Source organism: Sphaerodactylus townsendi, linkage group LG13 (assembly GCF_021028975.2).
Source record: "Sphaerodactylus townsendi isolate TG3544 linkage group LG13, MPM_Stown_v2.3, whole genome shotgun sequence".
Classification (NCBI taxonomy): domain Eukaryota; kingdom Metazoa; phylum Chordata; class Lepidosauria; order Squamata; family Sphaerodactylidae; genus Sphaerodactylus; species Sphaerodactylus townsendi.
The window spans coordinates 24577031-24601604 of NC_059437.1; the positions used below are offsets into that span (position 1 = coordinate 24577031).

Genomic DNA, 24574 nt, shown 5'->3' on the forward strand with positions numbered 1-24574 from the left:
CTCATTCTGCTTCTTTGATCAGAATCATTTCTGAGTTGCAGTGATTAATGGACTAATAGAGGAAGTCACAGGACATCTCTCGGGAGTGAGAAGAGAAAGAAAAATGTAAATCAGCCTCCTTAGGCAATTATTCTGTTAACACATTTTTATATTGAAAACCACACAGAAATATATCGGAGGATTTAAGAAAACATGCAGAAAAACAGACTTAAGATCACCTAAGCAACATCAAAGGGACAATATCCTATCTTAGCATCTTGTTAAGCCATAATTAGTTGGAAAGCAAGATAATATACTTAACAGGGCCACCCAGTCCATTACAGAGACGGAACAGTTGTCCCAGGAACCAAATTAAGGGGCTGAGCCCATCACATTTACATGGTAGATTTCTTCATGGACAAAACTGGTAAAAACTGCTTACAAGTATCCTTTGCTTTCAAACTTAGATTTGAAGGTATTCTTAATTTGTGTCTCATGCTCTTTTTATTACTATTATTTTAAATAATTTGCCGAGAAGGTTGATTCCGTTCCTTGCAGCACATTTACAACACAGACTCAGAGTGGATATTAATTCACAAGCTTTGGCTTGCTCTCGTGTCATTGGGCAAACTGTGAATCATCCCTCTGTTCCTAGAGTTGCAGATGTGCGAGAGAACCAAATGAAACTAGCTCAGTCTCATTCAGAAAGACAGACAATGCGAGTTCCTGTTCACAGACACTTCTTTGTTTTTTCCCCCACCCACATGCTGAAATTTCTCCAAAATGCCCAGGGAAAAAAAAGCAGGGGAGGGGGGAAGAGATACAAAGAGAAAAACAATTTTACCAAGAAAGTTATTTTGAGGTAGTGCACTGCAAAACATTCTGGCAATATTCTTCCAAAGCAGAACACAACGATGACGACAACAGCATAAAGAGGGAAAAAGCAAATTCCTGTAACTTCCCCTCCTCCTATTAAGGTCAGGAGACTTAGGTCCATTATGCATGGAGAGCTTTCCTTGGGGCTCTTTGCTCCACAGTGGGGTCATAGTGGGGTCTCCAAGTGTTTCTCTGTTTACATGTGAGAAGGTGCCCCGCTGCCTGCTGTGCGGCATGCCTGCCTCCATTTTTTAGTCACTCCCAGTAGGTTGCAAGATCGCTTGCTTTGTTTTTAAAGCCCTTTACATTTTTATATCTATATTTCTTATAGCGGTATTTTGATGGCTTGTTATTACTCATTTTTGTGCTTTTCCTACCACCCCTTATTTTTGTGCTTTTCCTACCACAGCCAGCAAAAGCTGACTGTCAGTCCCCTGGAAATGCCTGTGAGGAGTGGGGTGAGGACCAGAAGGAGTGGAAACCCTGAAGCAAGGGGAAACACTGAGGTTTGCCTGCTCTCAGGAACGGCAGGGGTTCTGGAATCTGTGGCACTACAAGTGTTAGTGTGTCTGCAACTCTGCCCCAAAGGAAACGTACCCTCGCTGCGGGGCAAAGCACCAGTGTACAATTAGTCTTAGCTGGTACATCTGGCCAGACGCACATAACGCCAGTCATTAGGGAACTGTACTGGCTCCCAATTCGCTCCCAGGTGCTAAACAGCTTGCGCCCTGCCTACCTGAATATGCCCCCCCAGTAGCTCAGCCAGTCCATCAGCCCTTCTAGTAGCCCAGTAATCCAGTAGCCCAGCCAGCCCATCAGCATCCTGTTAAATACAGTAGCCTACCAATTAACCTAGAGAGCCAGACAAAACATAGTGACCAAATATGGTCAGATCTTGTTTTGTTGCCATAAGACCATATTTGTGTCTCCCCCATCTTTCTTCTACCAGGATCTCAAGGAAGAGCACAGAGGGCTTCCAGAAGATGCCTTAATATCTCCACTGAACAGACACCCAGATCTCTTAAACATCAGGAAGGCTGATGTAACACTTGCTGTCCTATAACTTCTTTAATTTCATGAAGGCTCCTTTTTGAAATTTGCCTCAAAGTTAAAAAAGGGACAGGCTGGGGAATAACCAGTTGTGACAGAAATCAACACGCACACACGGTTGAAGTTACCATTCCAGACAAAGTTTCCACATCTGTAGACAGGTCAGGCTCCTGGATCAGACTTCCTGCTTTCTATCATTAAAATTTGTCATGAAAACCATCTTCTGTCAACTCAAAAGGCACTTAATTAGCTGAAGTCTCCTTTCTGTTCAAAAGCCCCTCTCCCCTGCAAGTTTCTGCATCTGTGCTATCACTACTGAGAAACTTTGAAATCAGAGGTAGACTTCCCCACCCTTCTGTGTCATTAAGGGAAACACAGACACACACACAACACTCTTAAAAACATATAACAAAAGACACAAATCCACAGAATGAGCAACAAGAAAGTCCTATAGGATTGCGCAATCCTCCCTTCTCATGCAGAACTTCACCATGCTTCAGGGCCTCCAATGTTACATCTGCCTTGCAAATTAATAATTGTTTAAACACTGTCTGATCTTGGATCATAATAAAGGCATCACACGTGGACCAAACAGGGGGTTTTTTTGCTTTATTTTCTAAGCCTGATTTTGCGATGCAGAATGACCGTAAAATGAGCTGCAAGAGATTCTCTGGACATCTCTCGGTTTCTGAAAACATGCTCTCCAGCAGATACATTGCAAACCAGCAGCTTGTTTTGAAGATCTGGAAACCTAACGAAAACATCCTGTCACTGAATATCATAACCAGTTTAAAAATAAGCTTCCTCAGATATAATCACACAGTTTATGAGGAGTGACTCCGCTTTTCCAAGATCTCGAGAACTTCTGCTTTAATGTTGAAAAAAGCAATGTTTCTAACTTCTCTGAGGTAACAGCTGGAAAAACAAACACACATTAAAAAAAATCTGTGGGATGTTCTGAGACCAAAAAGAGTTTTGGGTCCTTAACTGAACAAGCCGTACTCAAGGAAGTTAGCATAATACATGACTTTTTATGACTATTTCACAAGATACGGAGCAACACATCTAAAGCTGCCATCAGGGACACTCATCTGGGACTCCTCACCACTTCCACTCTTTAATGAGCATACCTGTATTAATTCACATAGTTGGGAATGGGGTTGCAGTCAAACCTTATTTAGGTCACACTTAAAGCATCTTAGGTCCTTTTTATACATTACACGTTTTTAAAACTGAAGCCTTCCTTACTACATAGCCTCTTTCAGCCCTCTGTGAACACTTCTGTCTGGAAATGATACACTGCAACTGGTTATTGGGGTGGGGGGAGGGAGGGAGGGAGATTCTCTGAATAGGATCCTAGATACCTGTCCACAATATGTGGATTTGGTTCAAGGGGAGTTCATGGGATTGTCACAAATAAGTTACCCTGTGAACCTCCCGAGTATTCTGCATTAGCTGTTTTGTCTAGCACACAGTTCCTTTGAAGGCCGTTTCACTCAAGTGGTTACATTACACAGAACGCATTCTACAGGACTCAGATTTCCACTATCGTGAAATGCAAACCTTCAGTGGCCAAATCAATATCTGTCAATGTGTAACAATAAAAGCATTGAACATCAGATGGGGAAAGATTAAGCATTATCAGATTTACCACTCCTGCAGGCAATCCGGGGCTTTATGAATTGTCTGGAAGGGCTGGAGATCTAAGATAGCAGGGTTGTTAAAAAAGAAGCACAACCACAAGGTTACTCTTTGGAATGCAAAGTCTTCCTTTTAAAAATGCCATTTAAAAGTCACAAAAGCACACACTCCCACCCCACTCCCAGCAGCTGCTCCCTTCGCCCCCACCCTAGGCCTCCTAACCCCATTTTATATATACTGTTGTTTACCCTTAAACTGGCTCTAACATCTACATGACTGTTCATCCACAATGCACCACTTTTTGCTCAAAAGGGAGGCAAAACCCCCCTCTCTCACAGACTGAACCACGTTCAAAACATGCATGCGCAGAGACAAAAGGGCAGCAACGTTTAAAACACAACAGATTATTACAGCACTCCTTCGGAAACGAGACAAGCTGGCAACTACACCAACAATAATTCTTAAATGTGTAAGTGGTCTCCATCCGCTTAACAAATTGTCGTTCCTTGCCAGATGCTGAATCTGATTCTGCATTTGATTAGGAGAGACAAGAATCCTCACTCAAGAGATGGAAGTATATTGTTGAACCGCTATCTTCCTCAAGAGGCGAGATTCAAAAAGGTAATGCTACAGGGCTTAATTTCATTTTGGATTAGAGTGAATCCAAAGGCTTGCAGCGTTTACGGAATATATGCTATTTGTAAACATAACACTTTGAAAGACCAGACTCTTACAGCTGTCGGCACAACCACTAATCCTGCGTTGGATTCTCCAAAAAAAGAGAAACCTCCCTTTAAGGATGCTCAACCTCCAGCCAACCTGCCAAGCTGGATGGATCATCGCAGCTTGTGATATTCTCTGGCCCTCTCCAAGTTTACACGTGCTCCCCAATTGTTTCTCCAGCCTTCCCACTAGCTGATGGGTGTCACCTTCTGAGGCTGAAGCGAGATTCCAGACCATTGACGAAGCATTCCAGGTCATTCATCAGTTGCTCACTAGTAGGATCACTGGCGGTAGGTAATTAAGACAGCCAAGTGTTGCACTCTTATTCTGCATGAACAGGTTGTTCCAGAATGCCACCTAACCAAGCACACAGATTATAAAAGCAGGAGTGGAGCCGAGGCTTGCTTACTGCACAGAAACCATCTATACAATGTTGATGCAGTGACACGTGGGAATCTTGCCAACTACCCTGACGATGATGCAATGTTCCCCTCCTGCTCTGCACACACTATTATTTATTTATTTATGACCCTCTCCCAGCAGAGCAAGGCGTAGGGCAGCTAACAACCTATGAAACAAATACTAAAAAGTTAAAAAATTAAGGGACTGTACAATTAAAACCATAAACTCTAATCTAAGATAATATTATATAACCTAGCCTGAAACATGTTTCAATTACCCTACCACCTAAAGGGGAAAAATATTCCCTACCATGGTGGCAGGTCAAGATGGCAATAGGCAATCACCAGCCAGTCACTAGGTAGCTGTAATACCAAGATGGGCATTACCAAGGGGATGCTCCACAGAAGTTCAGGGCGGTGCTCCTGGCTTTCCCTACTCCATTTTATCTTCACAACTTCCCTGCAAGGTAGGCTAGACAGAGGGAGCAACTGGCTTAAGGTCAACCAGTGAGCTATATGGCTGACTGTGAAGTTGAACCCAGCTCCTTCTCACTTGTTCTAGTCTGACACTGACCAACCTTTTACACATCACAATCCAGGCCTAGAGCTTCAGCCACTCAGAGAGGGTGTCCAGCACCCTTTGCCTAGTTAGGTGGAAGACCTTTTCAAGGGTTCATATGCATGTAAAATGAACACTGGATTGTGGCAGCAGGACTTGGACGCACATTCTGATGTGTTAACTTGTACTCTACATGTATAATAAGTTGCATGTGGAAAGGCGTTATATGCTATCTGCTACCCTGTACTTATATTGGCTTCACACACATTCAAACATTTAAAAAAGGGCAAACATCTAAACAGTTGCAATAACCCTAACATTATTTTAATCTGAAAACTGAACAAAAGTTTTACATTTATATTTTGTTGTTTGTAAACGTTTACAGTAAATTGCAGTGGTACAGGATTCATATGTTACAAGGGCCAGATATGACGTAAATATGACTTGGTCAGGCTGGGCCCAGGCGTGTGTGTGGCTGTCTGGGGCTCGCCAGGCTACATCGGGAGTGGGATCGGTGGCTGCCTGACTGGCGAGCCCACAGCAGGCTCACCGGACAAGATCGGAAGTGGGGTGGGGGTGGGGTGCCTGGACTGGCTCACAGGCCAGAGAAGTTCTCTCCACGAGCCAGATTTGGCCCCTGGGCCACAATGTTTGACACCCTTTGAATAAATATTGTATACAGTATATAGTACAATGTTGACATTATTCTGATTTTCATGTGGTTTCAATTGTTATATTGAGCTCCTATATCAGAATTCTGGAATGTAACTAATTTTTTTAATTAAAAAAAATTCTTAACTCCCCCCTCCCTTACTTCATAGCGCCTTCATCTCTATCTGTGTGTCTTTTAAAAACCTGCATTAGGCGCAAGCTGTTGCATCCTTCTAATGTTCTTGGTGTGGTGCCTTCCAGAACCACACTGAGAAAGCACCTTCATCTTCCCGAGCCCTGACTAAACTTCCCTGCTGTTATTTTATGAGCACATCCTCGTGTTTACTTCCCCTGTTCCCAACACTGTCGATTTCATCTACTCTCCTGCCCACGATCAGAAATGCAAGTGTTCTGTTTTTTCCTCCCTCATTTTAATATGACCAGTTAAAGTTATACATTCAAAGGACAGCCTGATTTGCTTGATTATATTTTACTCACATTTTCCTCAGCCTCTCTTCCCACACCCCCGTACCACTGGCCATTTTACTCCTTGTCATGCCTGTGCATAGTCATTGTATGCTTTTCCTCATCCTCACAATCTTCCACCTGAACAAGTCTAGTGCACTGACTCCCCCCACCCCAAATTGTAGGTCATGAAAACAACTCTGGGAGGGGGGAATCAAAGGTTTCCTGCTGATCTCATCCATCCATCCATCCATCCATCCATCCATCCATCCATCCATCCATCCATCCATCCATCCATCCATCCATCCATCCATCCATCCATCCATCCATCCATCCATCCATCCATCCTACCTACCTACCTACCTACCTACCTACCTACCTACCCACCCACCCACCCACCCACCCACCCAACAGGGCTCAGGGAGGCAACAACACAGAATCCAAGTACAATAATAAAATAACCAACAGTACAGTATTTAAAATAGCAAGACTGACCATAGATGGAGAAAAATCCCCCCCCTTACTGCACCCATGGGAGGTCAATGATAGTACTGGTCAGGCCGGCTGGCTAGATGGAAATGCCTGGTGGAAAAGATCCTTCTTACAGGCCCTGAGGAACTCATTCAAGTCCTGCAGGGCCCTGATCTCCCTGGGGAACTTATTCCACCAGGCAGGGGCCAGGGCTGAGAAAGCCCTGGATCTTGCAGAAGCCAGACGGACATCCTTCAGGCCAGGGATCTCCAGTAAGTTTCAAATAGTGGCTTGTGTGCTATCTGGCCTCAAAGACATTTGATCAATGCTTGGCTGTTATATTTTTCAACTGGAGGTTTTCTCTTTTGATTGTTTCTTGTTGCCAGCATGCCAAGCGCACAACCTGATACCAGCTGGCCACACCTGGACCCTGTGACAAAGCATGCTAAAAATGGCCCTGAGATCATGGCTTGGAAGTCCCACCCGTTTTTAACCACCCAGACTGGTGAAAAGTTCTTGGAAGCTCAAAAGCTTGAACAGTGTTTCATCGTGTCAGTTGTGCTTAATCAAATGTATTACATTGCTTGTGTCTTTGCTATGGCCCAATACAGCTATGTATAATTTTGGTCTGGAAATCTCCAGTCTCTGCTCATCAGGGACCTAAACTTCTCCTTAAGCCTCTTTTGGAGTCCAGAACATCTGCACTTGGGACACCTGCTTTTAACACAGGGGAAGTAGTTATTCACATTCTGTTTCATTCCCTCTGCCTAACAAAATCATGGGATCCATGATAATGAACACAGAAGATGAGCCCAGTATATACATGGTATGGTGATAATTTTGATTAGTTGATGGTTGTTTAATGAGTCATGGGGTTAAGGAAATCCATTAAATGATGACACTTCTTATGCCTTTTCTGCTTATTGGTAAAAAAACCACATGTTAGGGGTTATTGGGCACCGTTGGGGTCTGGGGCAGTGGTGGGATTCAAATAAATTTAACAACCGGTTCCAGTGGTGGGATTCAAATAATTTAACAACTGGTTGTTTACAAGCACCATTTTAACAACCGGTTCTGCCGAAGTGGTGCGAACTTGCTGAATCCCACCGCTGGTCAGGGGTAAAGTTGAAGGCTATTTTTTTTCCCTAAAGTGTAATTTATTTTGTAGGGACTTCTAAGAGGCCTCCACATTTGCCTTCTAGGGCCACTTTTGAAAGTATTTCACATGCTCTATTTGAGGAGAGGGTGAACGCTCCACTGTCACCTGCAATATGCAACTAACAGCTAGAAGTTAAATTATTTTGTGCTAAGCTGTTGCACCAGTAATGTCAAGAAAATGTATGGCCATCGACGAGAAGTAGTTTTGTTATAGTCAAAGATTGTTTATGCAAATGAACAAGGTCCAAGTTTTTCCCTTCTCCTCCGCTCCATTAGTCAGGATTAATTAATTGAGGATTTCCCAGAGTTTCTCCACTTCACCTTCTCAGTGAATGATAACTGCACATGCTCACATTATGCAAGCAGGAAGACGTGAACCTTACAATTCAGGAGATCACTGCATGATTTTAAAGAAGGCGGTCTTAACTTCTGTGTGGATTTTGAAGGCTTGGAAATGGCTACGAAGGCAATCTAGGTATGAAGATTTTCCATCTAAAAAGCAGAATCCCTGTCCAAGCTTTGAACACAGTTGCACTAGGATTTTTGCTTAAAACGTTATTAAGAATCTATACCAATATGATTAATTAGTTGATTAATAGCACAGAATAATCAACTGACGCTTCTATCCGCAGCTCAATAGAAACAGAAATGCCACAATGAAAAAAGAAAAGAAAAAACCCTTGATTAGCAATACTAGAATTGCGATAATCCATTTATGTCTCTACGGGCTGTGAGTAGGTTTGCAGTCAGAATCCATGGTTTGTGATAAAAAGCCATTAAGCTCATAAAAAGAAATGCCCTGATCCTCTACTCACTTGTTATTCAGAGGAAGCTTAACAAGCGATATAAAATCCAGAACAGAGCTGTCGTTTAGTACATAATTAATGTTCTAAGTCTCTCCTAGTAAAACCAGTCAGGCATCATGAGCTTACCTAACCGATTTGAAAATGTGAAATTTTCTTTGCTCACAGTTATTGTCACAACAGACGTGAATTCTTATGGCTCATCAGTACAGGAGATTTCCCTGCTCCCAGGTGGCTGATTTCAGACACGTCCTTAGAAACAGGGGGGGGGGGGGAGGGAGCAGCCCAAGGGGGAAAATAAAGACATGGGTGAATGGAATGGGTGCTTTATTGCTGAAACCCAAATGGCAGGAAGTCAAGTACACTGGGATACCCCTCCCTGTACTGCATAAGAAGGTTATTTAAGAGTATGAGGAAGACACATTGAAAGGCACTTTTTTCTTAGTATTGCTTTCCTCTGCCCACCACCAGGAGCCCCACTCACACTTCTCGTCCTGCCCCCCACCTGCCTCTGTGCCCTTTTCCTGTCTGTTCATGCCCCCCCCCTACACTCATAGCCATCCGTATGTCCTTTAGTCAACAGCATAAGGCACTGTGTGTGACTGGAAATGCTGTTGCTGTGACCACCAATTGTGCTAGTGCGCCATCAACACAGTCTTCCCTGGTGGTGCTGGGCAGCCAGGGGCACGGGAAGGAGAGCGCTTGCAAACAAGCAGGTGGGCTGAGGAAACGTAACGGACAGGGGTAGGTGGCTGTGGGCCCTGCCAGAAACTTTGGGTCCTGGCAGATGAAGAAGAAGAAGAAGAGTTTGGATTTATATCCCCCCTTTCTCTCCTGCAGGAGACTCAAAGGGGCTTACAATCTCCTTGCCCTTCCCCCCTCACAACAAACACCCTGTGAGGTAGGTGGGGCTGAGAGAGCTCCGAGAAGCTGTGACTAGCCCAAGGTCACCCAGCTGGCGTGTGTGGGAGTGTACAGGCTAATCAGAATTCCCCAGATAAGCCTCCACAGCTCAGGTGGCAGAGCTGGGAATCAAACCCGGTTCCTCCAGATTAGATACACAAGCTCTTAACCTCCTACGCCACTGCTGCTCCTGATGCCTCACTTTGGGCTATGCTGATAATGGCTCTGTCTCGGAGCACTCTGTATGTGCCTGAGAAACAGTAAGCATATACAACATGCCCATTTTAAATAAGGGCAGTTTTCTGGTAGCAAGTGTATATACCCAACGTCAGAGCTTATTTCCCTACTAGACCTATTTGGTAGCTCCACCCCTATCCCTTGGGCTTGGAAACAGCTCTCCCAGCTCTGCTAGCAGGCACTGAATTTCGAAATGTCTGAGAGATCGCACTGAAGGTAAAATTGGTTTGTTCGCAAAACAAAACACCACTGTTTCTCTAACAAAATTCCCATTTCTTTGTCACAAGACGCTCAGAGCAGACACCAGCTCTGCTCAAGAGCTGCTCCACTGAATTCCTTCCTCAGCAACTGGTCACGAGAAAACTCCTTGTAAGATGGTCCCTGAAGCAAACCTGCCTGGGGCAATGGGCTGTTTTGTAACCAGGTCACTGCTTGTCAAAAGCAAGTCATTCTGGGAGAAAGGTTGCAACAGGTATTTCAAGACCTGCTTGTTGCAACACAGAACATTCTCATCAACTTGGCTTCACTCCACAACTTACGCTGATGTTAAGGCTGATCATGAAATCCCCCCCCCCCCCAAAGCATTTACTAAAAACAAAGCAATTTGTGTGACAATTTTGCTGTTGTTTTCACTCTTGTTTTCAAACTGGTTCACCAGATTAGATTCCGCCTCTCATGTGGAGGAGTGGGGAATCAAACCCTGTTCTCTAGATTAGAGGCTGCTGCTCTTAACCACTACACCACACTGAAAATAGCTATCCACCCCCAAACAAAACCCCTGTGCATTTTGGCACCCCTGTCACTAGGTTCCAGTCTGAGCACTGATCCCCTCTCACCTACCAGATATTTAGTCAGTACATGTTTGTTCCATTCCCCCCCCCACCCCCCCAGGAGCTCAGGATGGTGCATTCTCTTGTCAGAGCATGAGAAAGAGTCTGGCCCACCATCACCTGGAGAGTGTCCATGGCACAATGAGACTTTCCATCCAGATCTCTTGCATCGAAGTCCAATATCAAAATCCCTATCTCATGCTGGCTAGAAAGAAGTTTGATCAGGAGTATCGTTTGTATACTCTATTCCACATAAAGATGATAGTAGATTGTATATTCCTCCACCACGAAACAAAGCATGCCAGACCTTCTTTGTTGGAGAATGCACTGCCTGGTCCTAGGGCTTACCTAGCCCTGCTCTCTCCCCCCTCTCCCGGTCCATTTGAAAGTAAAAATACATTTTGGCATAAATGCTATTGTATCAAAGTACTATGTTCAACAGTGCACAAAACAGTGAGTTTGGAAAAGGCAGTGAGTAAAAAGGAATGAGAATTATATTTGTTCAGAACTACATTCTAATGTAGAAGCATACGACTTCCTCAATGCTACACCTCAGGTGACTGAATTATCGGCTCATTCCGCACATGCAGAATAATGCACTTTCAAACTGCTTTCACTGCTCTTTGAAGCTGTGCGGAATGGCAAAATCCACTTGTCACAAGCCTTTATTGGCATAAAATAAACATACAAAATCAGCATACAAAATTTGCCCATTATTGCTCACAATTATAGACACTGGTACTAAAATACTAAATACTAAAATATATACATGGTCCTTCTGTAACTATAGGACATTCCTTCAGCTAAGTTAACTCACTTAAACGTCATCGGATACTGACAGAAGCTAGCAAAATTACTGCTGGCTATATGTGGTCATAATACATAGACATTGGTTGGTATTCATCTAGACTTACGTCTATTATTGTTAGCAGAAATTTTGCTACATTCTCACACACTGTGGGATCCATGTTGTTCAAAAGCATAGGTATCTTAAGAGCATCAGTTAGATTGTTATACAGAAATGGGATAAGTGCAGATTGTGACATTCTGATTTTGCAAACCTTACACAATGAAAGAGGGTATGATCGAAAGTGTCTCCACCTGACCCATATTGCATGGACATAGCCTCCTCTGTTTATCAATTTGTTGATATCTCGCCATAGAGCAGCATAGAAGGCATTAGATTGAATCTGGCCAGTGTTAAAGCTCTTCTTAATTTAGGGTTGGTGATCCACTGTAAATAATTGGCCATGTGTCCTTGTTCAACTGGAATAAGCAGGGTCAGGGAACACGCTTTTCCTCACAGCTGTTATCATATCCTGATACTCTTGTTCTAATAGCTTAGTTTTCAAGCAGCTATATGCTTCTGATAGGGAAAGAGGGACTCCAACGACTCTAATGAAAAGCCAAGAGTGCTTCAATTTTTCCCTCAACTAGTTTCAGCCACCTAGAATTTGCATAGTCGGAAAGCATGAGGTGTAACAAACTGGAGTGATCCTGCAAATAGTGGATACGTAGCCAGTATCTGACATTTCTCAGCCAGGCCATCGTGGCATGTGATGTTTGCCCGAGTTCTAAACATAGGGCTGCATATGAAGCACAATTTGGTAAGCCCATAATTTTGTGGAAGAAACGGGACTGGGCTGTGTTTATATTTTTGTTTATAGCTCCGATCCAAATAGGTGCTCCATAGAGGAGCTGAGAGCCGCATTTAGCATTGAACACCTTCAATGCGGATGGTATATACTGGTGGCCCACAGTGAAAAAGAAATGCTGAATTGCTAGGGCACTGTTGTTAGCTGCAGCGAGTGCTAATTTCCTATGTACTGCCCAATTAAGGTTGCTAGTAAGAGTTATGCCCAAATATTTGAACTGGTTAACTTGTTCTATGGGTCTGTTATTGATGGTCCATGTATGACTAGGGGGTCTTCTAGCGAAGACCATTATTTTGGTTTTTTCATAGTTAATTACCAGTTCGTTCCTCTTACAATATTCAGCACAGCAATTTAAGAGACGAGTGAGACCAACTTTAGTGTGGGAAAGAAGAACGGTGTCGTCAGCATACAGTAACGCGGGCACGTGTTTAGTGGCAAAATCCACTTGCAAACCGTTGTGAAAGTGGTTTGAAAACGCATTATTTTGCGTGTGCGGAAGGGGCCATTATCTTTCTGTGGAATAGAGTGTAGCTAGGAACAAACAGTGCATGATTGAAGAACCAAAAGCACCTATATGGCAGAAGAAAAGTTCCTCTTACCTGTCGGGTTTGAGACGGCTGCATGTGCCGCTGCATCCGAGAAGGCTGCATCAGCTGCCTCAACTGCTGATGAATGAACTGGTTGTTGTTGACTTGCTGGGACTGTTGAGACGTGGCGACCTGCTGCTGCTGCTGTTGTTGTTGTTGTTGCTGCTGCTGCTGCTGGAGATAGTGAATAAGTGATTGCTGCCCAGGGCTCGCAGTCATGGGCGACATCTTCTGAGGAGCAGTGGACTCCGAAGTGAAATGGGACAGCGGCTTGGTATTAGTGAATGAAAACTGGTCTTGTCCAACGGGCCCTTCAGTCACCAAGCCCGGCTGCAAACCATTGGATGGCTGCTGCATGATAAGGTTCATGTTTTTGGACTGAGCTGCAGACATTGGTTTGAAGAGAGAGTTCTGCATGCTGGTTGGATTGCTGGTCGGAGTTATGTTTGGAATCAAGGTGTTCTGAGGGCTGAACGGGGGCTGGTGCAGAGCAGGGCTGGAAAGCTTCTCTGGCCTATATGGTGGGGAGGGCCCAGTATTGGTAGACACCATGTTGCTTTGTGGGCTTTTGATGCTGTTGGCCGGAATGCTGGTGGCAGATATATTGGAAAGGATGGGATTTGGAGGGCTGAAAGGTTGCTGGTTGAGAACAGGACTGGAAAGCTTCTCAGAACCAAAAGGAGGAGATGGACCACTGGATGCATTGCTACTGGATGTAATGCTCGAAAGCAAAGAGCTCTGAGGACTCTGAATATTGCTTCCCGGCAAGCCATTAGAACCCATGCTGGACACCATGACGTTTTGGGGACTGAACGGCTGATGGTGAGGGGAAGACCCTTGCCGGTAAGGGGGAGACAGGCCTTGGGATGATATGTTGGACCAGTTTGGAGCTTGATGCTTGGTAGCAGGGACCTGTTTGCTTGCTGCCAGTTGTTTTAGTTGCTGTGCATGCCAGTTAGAGCTAGTCATGTTGGGTAAAGGTACTGAGAGCATAGACTGAGCCTGGTTCTTACTTGGTGCAGTTGACGAAATGGGTGACGCAACAGGTTTGTTTTGGGATGGAACTGGATAGATCGCGCCAGCTGAGGAGGGCCTCATTTGGGGTGAGCCTCCACTTGCAGGGTTACACCCTGGAGAAAACTCTTTACTGGGCCCATGGTTCTCCAAGTGCGGTGTCTGTGGGGAGGACTTTGGAGTGCTGTTGATGGTTGGCTGTGGGTGGCCCAGACTTCCAAGCGGCTCCTCAGGTTTGCTTCCCAAAATCTTCTCAAGGTCTAAGTCGTTGGGAGAAGGTTCAGGCATTTTAGTCAGTTCCTCTAACAAGTCTTGTAGTTCCTGGTCTACAGATTGTATGTTGCTGCCTTTCTCATCATAATGGCCCATACTGTTCTGGTTGCCAATGGACCCCTTCTGACCCACTTCAGCATTGGGTGGTACTGAAAATGGAGACCCTATACTGCTACCATTCATATGATTATTTTCCAGCAGCATGGCATGACTTGGCACCCCTATAGAGGATGCACTGTGATTGGTGGAGAAGGGTGACTGCTGCATATCTTGACAGGAAACGGGATTGGCTCCTTGTCCCATTGAAAGCGTGACATCATCGAGGCAGAGTCTCTTGTGGTCGCTTGAGAAAATGACATCAGGCATGGTGTGGGAAGCAGGGGAACTGTCATCTTCCAGCTTTCTCTTAATGGATCCCTGTAACTGCAAAGAAAACAGTGCTTTATTAATCTTATTATAATCTTCGAACATACCAAGCAAATTAATGAAGACATCAGGCAAGAAAGCAAACGACCCTTATTTTGAATACATTGATAGCGTTACAGCAAAGCTACATTTAACCTGGTTCACTTGCCTCCTCAAAATCTATTCTCAATTCCAGCCCAGTTGTGCAAATAGGTCAAGCCTAAGTAAGCAAGTATTTTTGTGTATTTTTCAAATCTATGATGTTTGGCTTGTGTATTATGATCACTTGAGTAATAAATTAAATTGAACAATAACCCTAACCCCTAACCCATCTTAGCCTTCTCATCATAGAGGCTATGAAGTCTTTGGAAGCTGAGACCCATCTCTATTGCTTCTGCTGCAAAGTAATATAAACTGATGGTTTTCTGGAGGACTGGCTCCAGATTTTGGTGCCTTCAAGTGCCCACCCAACTAAGTATGCTGTTCTTTTGTATACAGGCAGCTTTCTGGAGGAGGGAGAACAGCACAACTGTCATGTTCTTTTAAGCACCCCCTACAAGGCTAAGAGTTTAAAACATCTTTATGTCTTTTCATGTGTGGGCACCAGAGTACTAGCCTTCCATGCTCTTTTGGCTACTTGGCATTAAGAGCCTGTGAGAGTTGTTTTTCCTTCCACCAGAAGTTGGAGATCATTCCAGAGGTATCCATGATGTTACAGAGGGTTGTAGGGAGAGCTCCTATTTTCTGTCAAGAGGAGCATTAGATGCTACTGTTCCTGAGGGGAACAGGTAGGCCAAGCATCTCTGACAGACACTGGGGCCTTTACCAGGGCATGGGCCTTATCAAATACCTATCGGTGCCAAATTTTGACACTGGGCTTGCTCTGCATATAAGAATTTCTCCAAATACCTGACATTTGCCAACATGAACATAAGATTCCACCACCATCCCTCCCAAAAGGACAGAATGCTATTTCAATTATGATGCTGTACTCTATGCTCCTAGTAAACATGCCAAGTTTATTCTACAGAAATTATTTTTCCTCTGAACAATAGCAAGTTTAAAAGGAACCATGAACTAAAACTGGCAACAAGAGGCATTAAAACTCATACAGAGACAGCTCCACTATTTTGCATTCCTTACAGGCAGATCATTTGAAATAATCTGCATACTTTCTAAATGAAGCAAAACAAAAAAGTCTCCACTCTCTGAACAGACTATAATCTTTCAAGCTACCTAACCACAGATGTCTCAGACACTGCAAAAACAGCAACTGACAGGCTAAATCTTAATATGTTACAGTTCTTTGTAATTCATGTCAGTCAACCTGTTGTTCCTTCAGGGGGTTTGGTAAATGCTTCACAAAAATGTACAAAAAATTGTTAGGTGACAATAACTCTCCAAAATAAAGACGATCCTCCTTAATCAAGCTCATTCAGAAACCACAAATCACAGCAAAAAAGATAAGTTACATTTTCTACGCTCTCTAAAGATTCTGAGCAGCAGACAATGGCTCTCTCATGGCCACTTGAGAGGACTTGCCAATCTCTTCAACATGCAATTATCTATTGCCCTCATTTTAATAACCAGGACCAGGTGTCAACAGGATTAATCAGCCATTTAAAGGCATTAAAACTGTGCTCTTATTTACCAAGAATGAGATCATTTTTAAACAGTATCAGTTTATTTTCTCCAGGTTATTTGGAAAAATAGCAAGGAAAACTTTAATGTATCGTCGAAGGCTTTCACAGCCAGAATCACTAGGATGTTGTGGGTTCTCCAGGTTGTAGGGATCCTCTGAAGATGCCAGCCACAGATGCAGGTGAAAAGTCAGGAGAAAATTACTGGGACACGGCCATACAACCCGGAAAACCCACAACATCCTAAGGCCGTGGTGGCGAACCTTTGGCACTCCAGATGCCAATTGGCTATGCTGGCAGGGGCTGATGGGAATTGTAGTCCATAACATCTGGAGTGCCAAAGGTTCGCCATCACTGTCCTAAGGAAACGTTAGTCTTTCCCGCTAGTTGTTATTTGTACAGCACTTCAAAGTATGTTTGACTTCTAACAAACTTAGCCTCTATACGCAAATAAACTATTCTAATCATACAAAACAAAAAAGAAACTCAATAACTGGTGCAAAGGTAATCCTATTCTACCGACATCTGCAAATTTGGATACGTCCACAAGCACAAAAGAGATGGGAATGCTGGGTTCCATTTCCATTCATTTTTGCCACAGGTCTAAGGTCTCATATTCTGCCATTGTAAAAGGAACGCAGGCTGCCATTTTAACACGCCCTGGTGTACATGCAGCTCTTCGGTAAGCTGGTCCACCAAGGCCAGAGACACAACTGAACTACCTCAAACTGAGTTTGCCAATTATTTGCAACTTGGTTGTTCAGAATAATTTGGCCAAATGGTGACTTTGCCACATCTCCAGAGCAGGTATAAGGCAAGATGGTTGCAAAGCAGTGAAGAGAATGTCACTGAACTTGCATTCCAAACAAGAGATCTGGGGAAGCAGAAGAGTGAAGTCCTCCTCTGGCGATGTGCCGAGTCATAAATATATTTTGTTGTTCTCCTGCTTTATTTAACTAAAATATTTCTATACTTTTCTGTCATAACACTCTGAGCTTCTCCAGATTTCTGATCTGGAGCTGCAGAATGAAACTACCTGTCAGAATATGGCTTATTAGGTTGTTTCTATGATTATCCAGAGTTTGCTGCTCAGTAGTCTATTCCTCCACCGTGTTACTTTACCCACGGTTTCTTCATGTATTACAAGAGAAGTCCAGGTTACAAGGAAGTCCATCACATGTCCATCACATGTCTTATTCCGGTTATTGCAGAAGGCCCCAATCTTTGCAGGCAGTTTACATTTGGCTGTTTTTAATCTACCCCTGTGTAGTTGAAATACTCTGAATGATATCGGTTGAGCTGCTGCTTTATGAGAGGTAGAAGTTGAGAATATGTACATTTGTGCACAGTGCTAGTGGAATCCAGTTTATAAAGACAAAATAACCTGAGGATGGGATGTTGGCCTCTGATGTGTGAAACCTGGATTCAAAACTTCCCCATCTTTCTCTGTTCTTCTTTGCATTTTTAGGCCACTCTTATCCCCAGAGTGGTCGACGAAAAAGAGAGTTCCACACAGGGAAAAACAAATAGGCTAACAAAACAAAACAAAACAAATCTGGTCTGGTCTGGTCTGGCTCTGCCAAGCTGACCCTCACAGAGATGGGACTGTGAGCCGTGGTCCAAAGACCAAGAACCCTCTGTCTGGTACTTCTATTCTCACCCAGGCTACATACCATGGCAAAATAGACACAAGATACTCTTTGCAGACTTTCTCAATAGTTATATCTGTTACATCACTAGGGATTCTTGATGCAGGTATGTTCTCAGGCAGTTTCATAGTGGATTAATGCACTGAACCTGGGTCTTTCTGTCTCTAAGGCGACCTTGTCTTAACTTTACCACACTGGCTGTAATGCAGCATTTCTTCCAGGCCTACAGTTTGGTTTTTGCCTAACAAGGTAGATATTTAAAAAACACAATAACTGTCTATAAACATGCCCCTCTACTCACTCACTCAACTCTTATGAGGCACTGCAGTATTGCCAACATTTTTGTTGTTTTATGTTTGCTGTGTACTAAAATATAACTCCCCCACACCGCTCACTTAACAAGGAATGCCTAATCTGACCTGCCTGTCAGCATGGCTTCAATTCTGGGCTGACATGACAGCAACATGAAGTCTATACTTGGAAAGTCTATGGCAGGCAGGTTGACTGCACTGAAAGCATTCCCTCCTGACAGGATGGTCACCACCTCCCTCCTGACATGAGCTGCTACGAAGTTTTAGAAGCTCGTCCTTCGGAACTGTTAATGACAGGTGCCTTTTTAACCTATGACCACAAGTTGTGTCACTTCCTCCGGTCTAATTCACTTCCTGCCTTGCATAACTTTTACAAAATGAAAGGGGGGGAGGGGAAGAGGACACTAACACGGTGTGTAATACCGGATGGAAAAGCCTCCAAGCTATATGGCACACATACAGAAGAGAAGCAAGTCACTGCAGAATACACGCGGAAGCTCCAACAGTAGCAGGTCAAGCAGGGTCATGAGAATTATCATTCATTTTTAAGCATTGCCTTTGTCAAAACCATTATTCTGCACATATTTAAACATGACTCGGCGGGCGGGAGAGGAGCAGGAACCCGCTGGAGGGAGAATTCTTCAGGCCACCGACAAGAGTACAGATCAGTCTCAAGGTATGGGAACCCACAAATTAGCCCACACAATCTATACCATACTGAGACTGAACTGAAGCATGAAGAGTTTTGTGTAACTCTAAGAATTTGCCAAGACAAACCTAACAAGTATTAATACTTGGGAATACATTGGTACCTCATGAACTAGGTAGGGTTGAAGGAGGAAAGGGTCATTAAAAGTTATTTGACATGAGGGCAGGGGAAAAATGACTGCTTGCCGTCAAGACAGAAAATCAGATTCGATGACTGTATTCGCTTGCAACATGTATGAGAACCAGGTGTGACACCTTGGTTACTAAACAGAATCTTGTACAGCAAAAATCTGCATTTTGACAAATGCATTTATAAGGAGCCAGACAATACTGTTTCCTCCCCATACCATCCTCCTAGCAAATGATGGGTCTTAATTAGTCACCCAAAGATTTAACAGCAGCCACACTGGGCATATTGTTTGGTTGTAACTTTCACATTTCATTTACTGACAAGTGTTATTAAGTTGACAGCTGAAGAAAGAAGTAGTGCTTTTTTTTTGCTTTCCCCATTTTCTCTAGCTGCACTGCACAGTTCTTTCATTTCTGGCTGTAAATCATGATCAATCTCCAACTCGATGCTTCTCTATTGCCACTGCCTCACTTTACCCTTCTTCTAACGCTTGCCGTATCATTTTATGTCATTTTCTTTTATAGTCCATTAATTTCAAAGTCCTCTGCATCCCTTTACAGTAATTTCTCAGACAACATTAATTTCATGTGATGTCACAGGGATGGTGAATAGTGGATCTCCTCCACTGGGAAATAAAGAAAGTGGACAGATTTTTGCTGTGTGTGGGTTTTTTTGTTTTTTGTTTTAAAAGAGACCAAGTGGGATTTCTCAATTATTTTCTTTCTTCAGCAGTTTTGCTGACTTGATGCTACAACCACAAGGGAGTGCTATGGGGGGCTCTGCAGAAAGCATTGGGTGGACTTGCATTCACATGGCACAAAAAGCTTTCGTCTGTCACATTTATTATATTCTTTCACCCCACCCCTTCTCCACAAGGAGCTCAGGATGGTATACATGTCATTTTGTCTTCATCAACTTGTGAGGTAGGTTACACAGAGATACCAACTGGCCAAGATCTATTACAGGACATAAACTGACCTCATACCGGTTCTTGTCCAGTCATTAATTCACACTGCTTTTCAACCCGGCAAAGTGTAATCTAATACCGATTCACCTTCCTTCACTCCAGCATTTCCATGCTCCTTATGTATCCTTTAGTGACTTGGGAACAGGAGAGATTCTGGCATTGGTCCATCCCAATTCTCAATAAAGGCTTGATAGTCCTGTGTGGCTTCACTTCTTGCCACATGATCCAAAGATCCCAGCATATCACATCAACTACCAAAGTTTTAAAACTCCCTGGATCTGAGCAAGGAGCTACGTGGACTACCAAACATCCTGCTTCTACCTGTGGCCAGCTAGGTATCATGAACAGGCATGATGGCCTGTTTGGTCATCAGTTCCTTCTGATCATGGGAACTTCCTCTAGCTATCATGGCTAACAGATGGATATCATGGCTATCCATCATTAATCTGATCACCTTGTAAACACAGCTATCATTAAAGCTTGAGGTCCACAAGTACTATTGGTATAATGAGGAGCTACGCAGTATGAAGCGGGAGCTCAGACGACTAGAGCGAGTGTGGAGGAAATCTCGTGACGAGGCTGCGCGAACATCTTATAGGACGTTTATGAAAGCCTATGAGATGGCGACTAAGGAGGCGAAGAGAGCGTTCTTCTCCTCCTCTCTTGCATCTGCTAGCTCTCGCCCAGCACAATTATTTCGTATTATTCGGTCACTCACCTCATTGTCTGAGGGTTCTACAAATTGTCAATTGGCTATCAGCTATGAGGCATTTATGAGCTTTTTTGCAGATAAAGTCGCGTCGCTCCGCCAAGACCTTCCCTCCACCTTAGAGACAATAAGTGAACTGGAGGCTCCCTTGCCGTCTTCGGGCCCTTGTTTGGCCCAGTTTTCCCTGCTCTCTGAAGCCGCTGTCCACAGGGTCCTGGCTGCTGTTAGACCTACTACCTGTCCTCTGGATCCGTGCCCCTCCTGGCTTATTAAAGCATGCCGGGTGGAGCTATGACCCCACCTGTTGAATATTATCAATAGCTCCCTTGAGCAAGGAGTTTTTCCTGGTGGGTTGAAGGAGGCAGTGGTCCGCCCACTCTTGAAAAGACCATCGTTAGATCCTGGAGATCTGGCCAATTACCGCCCCGTTTCGAATCTTTCGTTTCTGGGGAAGGTAATTGAGAGAGTGGTGTTGGAGCAGCTTCAGGGCTTTCTGGAGGACACATCGGCCTTCGATCCCTTCCAGTCCGGTTTCCGTGCTGGGCATGGGACGGAGACTGTTCTTGTCGCCGTCACAGACACGCTCCGTATGCAACTAGACCGAGGCGGATCGGCGCTGCTGGTGTTGTTAGATCTCACCGCAGCGTTTGATGTGGTTGACCACGACCTTTTGACCCACCGCCTGGCCGCTTCCGGGGTGCGAGGCACTGTCCTTCAGTGGATTGCCTCGTTTCTCCGGGACCGGACCCAGCAAGTGTGGTGCGGGGACCAAGCCTCCCGAAAGTGCCCACTTCAGTGTGGTGTACCTCAGGGAGCGCTGCTGTCCCCGCTATTATTTAACATCTATATGCGACCCCTTGCTCAGTTGGTACGGAGCTTTGGGCTGATCTGTCACCAATATGCTGATGACACTCAGCTCATTCTGCTGATGGAGGGGGGAACGGTCATCGACCCTGTAGCTCTCCAGCATTGTTTGGAGGCGGTCGCTGGTTGGTTGAAGCAGAGCAGGTTAAAACTGAATCCATCGAAGACGGAGATCCTTTGGCTGGGTCGGGGGGGTGAGGCTGGGGATTTTCAGCCGCCGGTGTGGGAGGGGGCTACATTGGCACCGGCCTCCTCCGTCCGTAGCCTGGGGGTCCACCTGGATTCGTCTCTTTCAATGGAGACCCAGGTGGCCCATGTAACCCGGGTTGCGTTCTTCCATCTTCGCCAAGCCCGGCGGCTGGCCCCCTTCCTCTCTCAAACGGACCTAGCCACTTTGATCCATGCAATGGTCACCTCCAGGCTAGACTATTGCAACTCGCTCTACGCAGGCCTTCCCTTGCGTCTGATTCGGAAACTAAAACTGGTCCAGAACGCGGCGGCCCGTTTGCTCACAGGGGGTGCCGCCAGAGACCATGTTTTACCTGTGTTGCGCCGCCTGCACTGGCTCCCGGTTGAATTCTGAATCATTTTCAAGGTGTTGGTACTGACCTTTAAGGCCTTGCGCGGCCTGGGGCCTCCGTACCTGCGGGACCGTCTTGCCCCATACGTCCCAACTCGGCCTCTGCGGTCAGCAGAGGCCAACTTACTGGTGATCCCTGGTCCCTCAATGACGCGGCTGGCCTCCACCCGGGCCAGAGCTTTTACAGCTCTGGCCCCTGCCTGGTGGAACGCTCTGTCCCCAGCTACGCGGGCCCTGCGGGATCTAAATGATTTCCGCAGGGCCTGCAAGACAGAGCTGTTCCACCGGGCCTTTGAGGGGTCGGGCCGCTGATGGTTCCCCCCGCCTCCCCGCTTTCTCCATAACATCTGTGAACCTACCGCCCTTTCTTTCCCATTTCCTTTCAGGGGACTGATTAGAGAGACGCCATCAATATATTTGATGTTAGAACGCTGCTTTTAATGGGGTTGGGTTTTAATATATAGAGCTGTTCCTAATTGATTTTATAGTTGATATTACTGATTTTACTGTGCTCTATTGTCTGCTGTTCGCCGCCCTGAGCCCTTCGGGGGAGGGCGGCTTATAAATAATAATAATAATAATAATTTATAATAATAATAATAATAATAATAATAATAATAATAATAATAATACTAAAAATAAATAAATAAATAAATAAATAAATAAATAAATAAATAAATAAATAAATAAGTTAGGGCAAGAGTTGGCAACCCTAGCATGAATTCCAAACATTGGCAAAACAGACTATTCAATGAAGCCTGCAGTACCAAGTTCTCTGCCAGAGACAAGCCCCTAGAAGCTGGGGGCTGAGACTTTAATGTCCTGGAAACAAATACTCCAGTTGTGCCCAAAATTTCTGCCAGACCTTGGGGCTTCCAACCCAGAGCTTTGGCATCAGGATGTAGAGAACAAAGCATTCTTGGATCTTGGCCTGAAGCAGACACACTGGTCTATGGAAAAGAAAAATAGCTGTAACCTTGATTGTTCTTGGAAAGTCAATGCTGAGTGGTCTTATGGTGGATTATTTTGCAGCCTTCCAACTGTTTATTACTGTGAAATTCTAGTCCCACTCAAAATCAACAAGAGCCTTGCAAGTCAGCTTAGGCAGAGCTTCATTGCAGGTCAAGTAACACATACTTGCACACCCTACCAAAACCCATCATTTCATACATCTGGCTAGTTCTAAACAGGCAAAATGTAAGCTTCACTTTACCCTCCGACCACCTCCCATTGTTATCCATATGTCCCACCCTCCAGTGGCAAAGCAGATGGTCTCAGGGCCAATGGAAAAGACCATTCTCTGCCTGAGACTAAAGTTCCATATATCTAAAGCTACTATAGGTCCTGGCAAATGAGTGCAACGGAGACCCTGAAAAACTATTTCTTCCACTCAAACCAACACCTTGAAAGCTGCTTCATGCTTTACGATGCACACAAACCTAAAATGTGAAGGGAAGCGACGTACTCTACAGCAACGTTCAAACTGCAAAGAAACAAAGAACTGCACATTACATGCAAATGCAAAACACAGAATCCTGATGCAAGGTTTTAACTTTGTAAAAGACCTAAACAGCAAGAAGAATTGGGAAACAGTAGGAAGGGAAAGCAATTAAGCCCCTCTGCCCAATTCATTGCTTGAAAATTCCTACTTCGCTTGCTGTAAGACTCGATTATGAGCAATTTTCTTGTAATGTGTCGTTAACCACCACAACTCACTTGCAACGAGAGATGAAAAAAGTATTTCCCAGATTTAGTTGCTTACTTTTTTTTGCTGAATATTTTTCATTTTGGTTAATAGAAATGTTTTCTGAAACAGATTTCTTTCCTATCCTTATATGTACTGTCCAAATCTCTGAATCACTCCCGTTCTGTTCTTGTAGCCCCACTGATCTTTCTATCTGCCCTCGCATTCCAGTTGCAGATACTTAAAGAACCATTTGAAGCCAGTTTTGCCATTATTTTCTCCTCTGGGAATGCACATACTTACCTTGATCAAGATCACACAGTTATGGGATTGCCTCCCACTCTACACTTTGGCCAAGAGTAGGAGAAATGTACTAAACTTATACAGACAGATGTCTGTTGTGCTAGCAAGTGCCAGATTGCTAGCTTTATACTCTAACATCTAATTGATAGTCTGTGAATTAACAGAATAAAAAGACAGCTTCAGATATAATAATAATTTGCACTTATCCAGTGGCTTTGAGTAGGCAAAGCGCTCTGCTATTGGCCTGTTCAGAAAATCCATGCGTAAAACAAGGAACACATCAGTTTCCCCAAACTGCACCCTCTAGTTCAGTTTCAGATTAGGAAAATGGCACAAGGGAGAAGACTG

General features: G+C 44.4%; 1 protein-coding gene across 1 annotated transcript in view; it reads right to left on the reverse strand.

The window, feature by feature from the left end:
- The window catches only part of MAMLD1 (mastermind like domain containing 1), a 106519-nt gene that overhangs the window by 31085 nt on the left and 50860 nt on the right, over positions 1-24574 (reverse strand). The window contains exon 2 of the mRNA XM_048514459.1: positions 13002-14699. Within this exon, the coding sequence (XP_048370416.1) occupies positions 13002-14699 (1698 nt within the window). The remainder of the gene's footprint in view (positions 1-13001; positions 14700-24574) is intronic.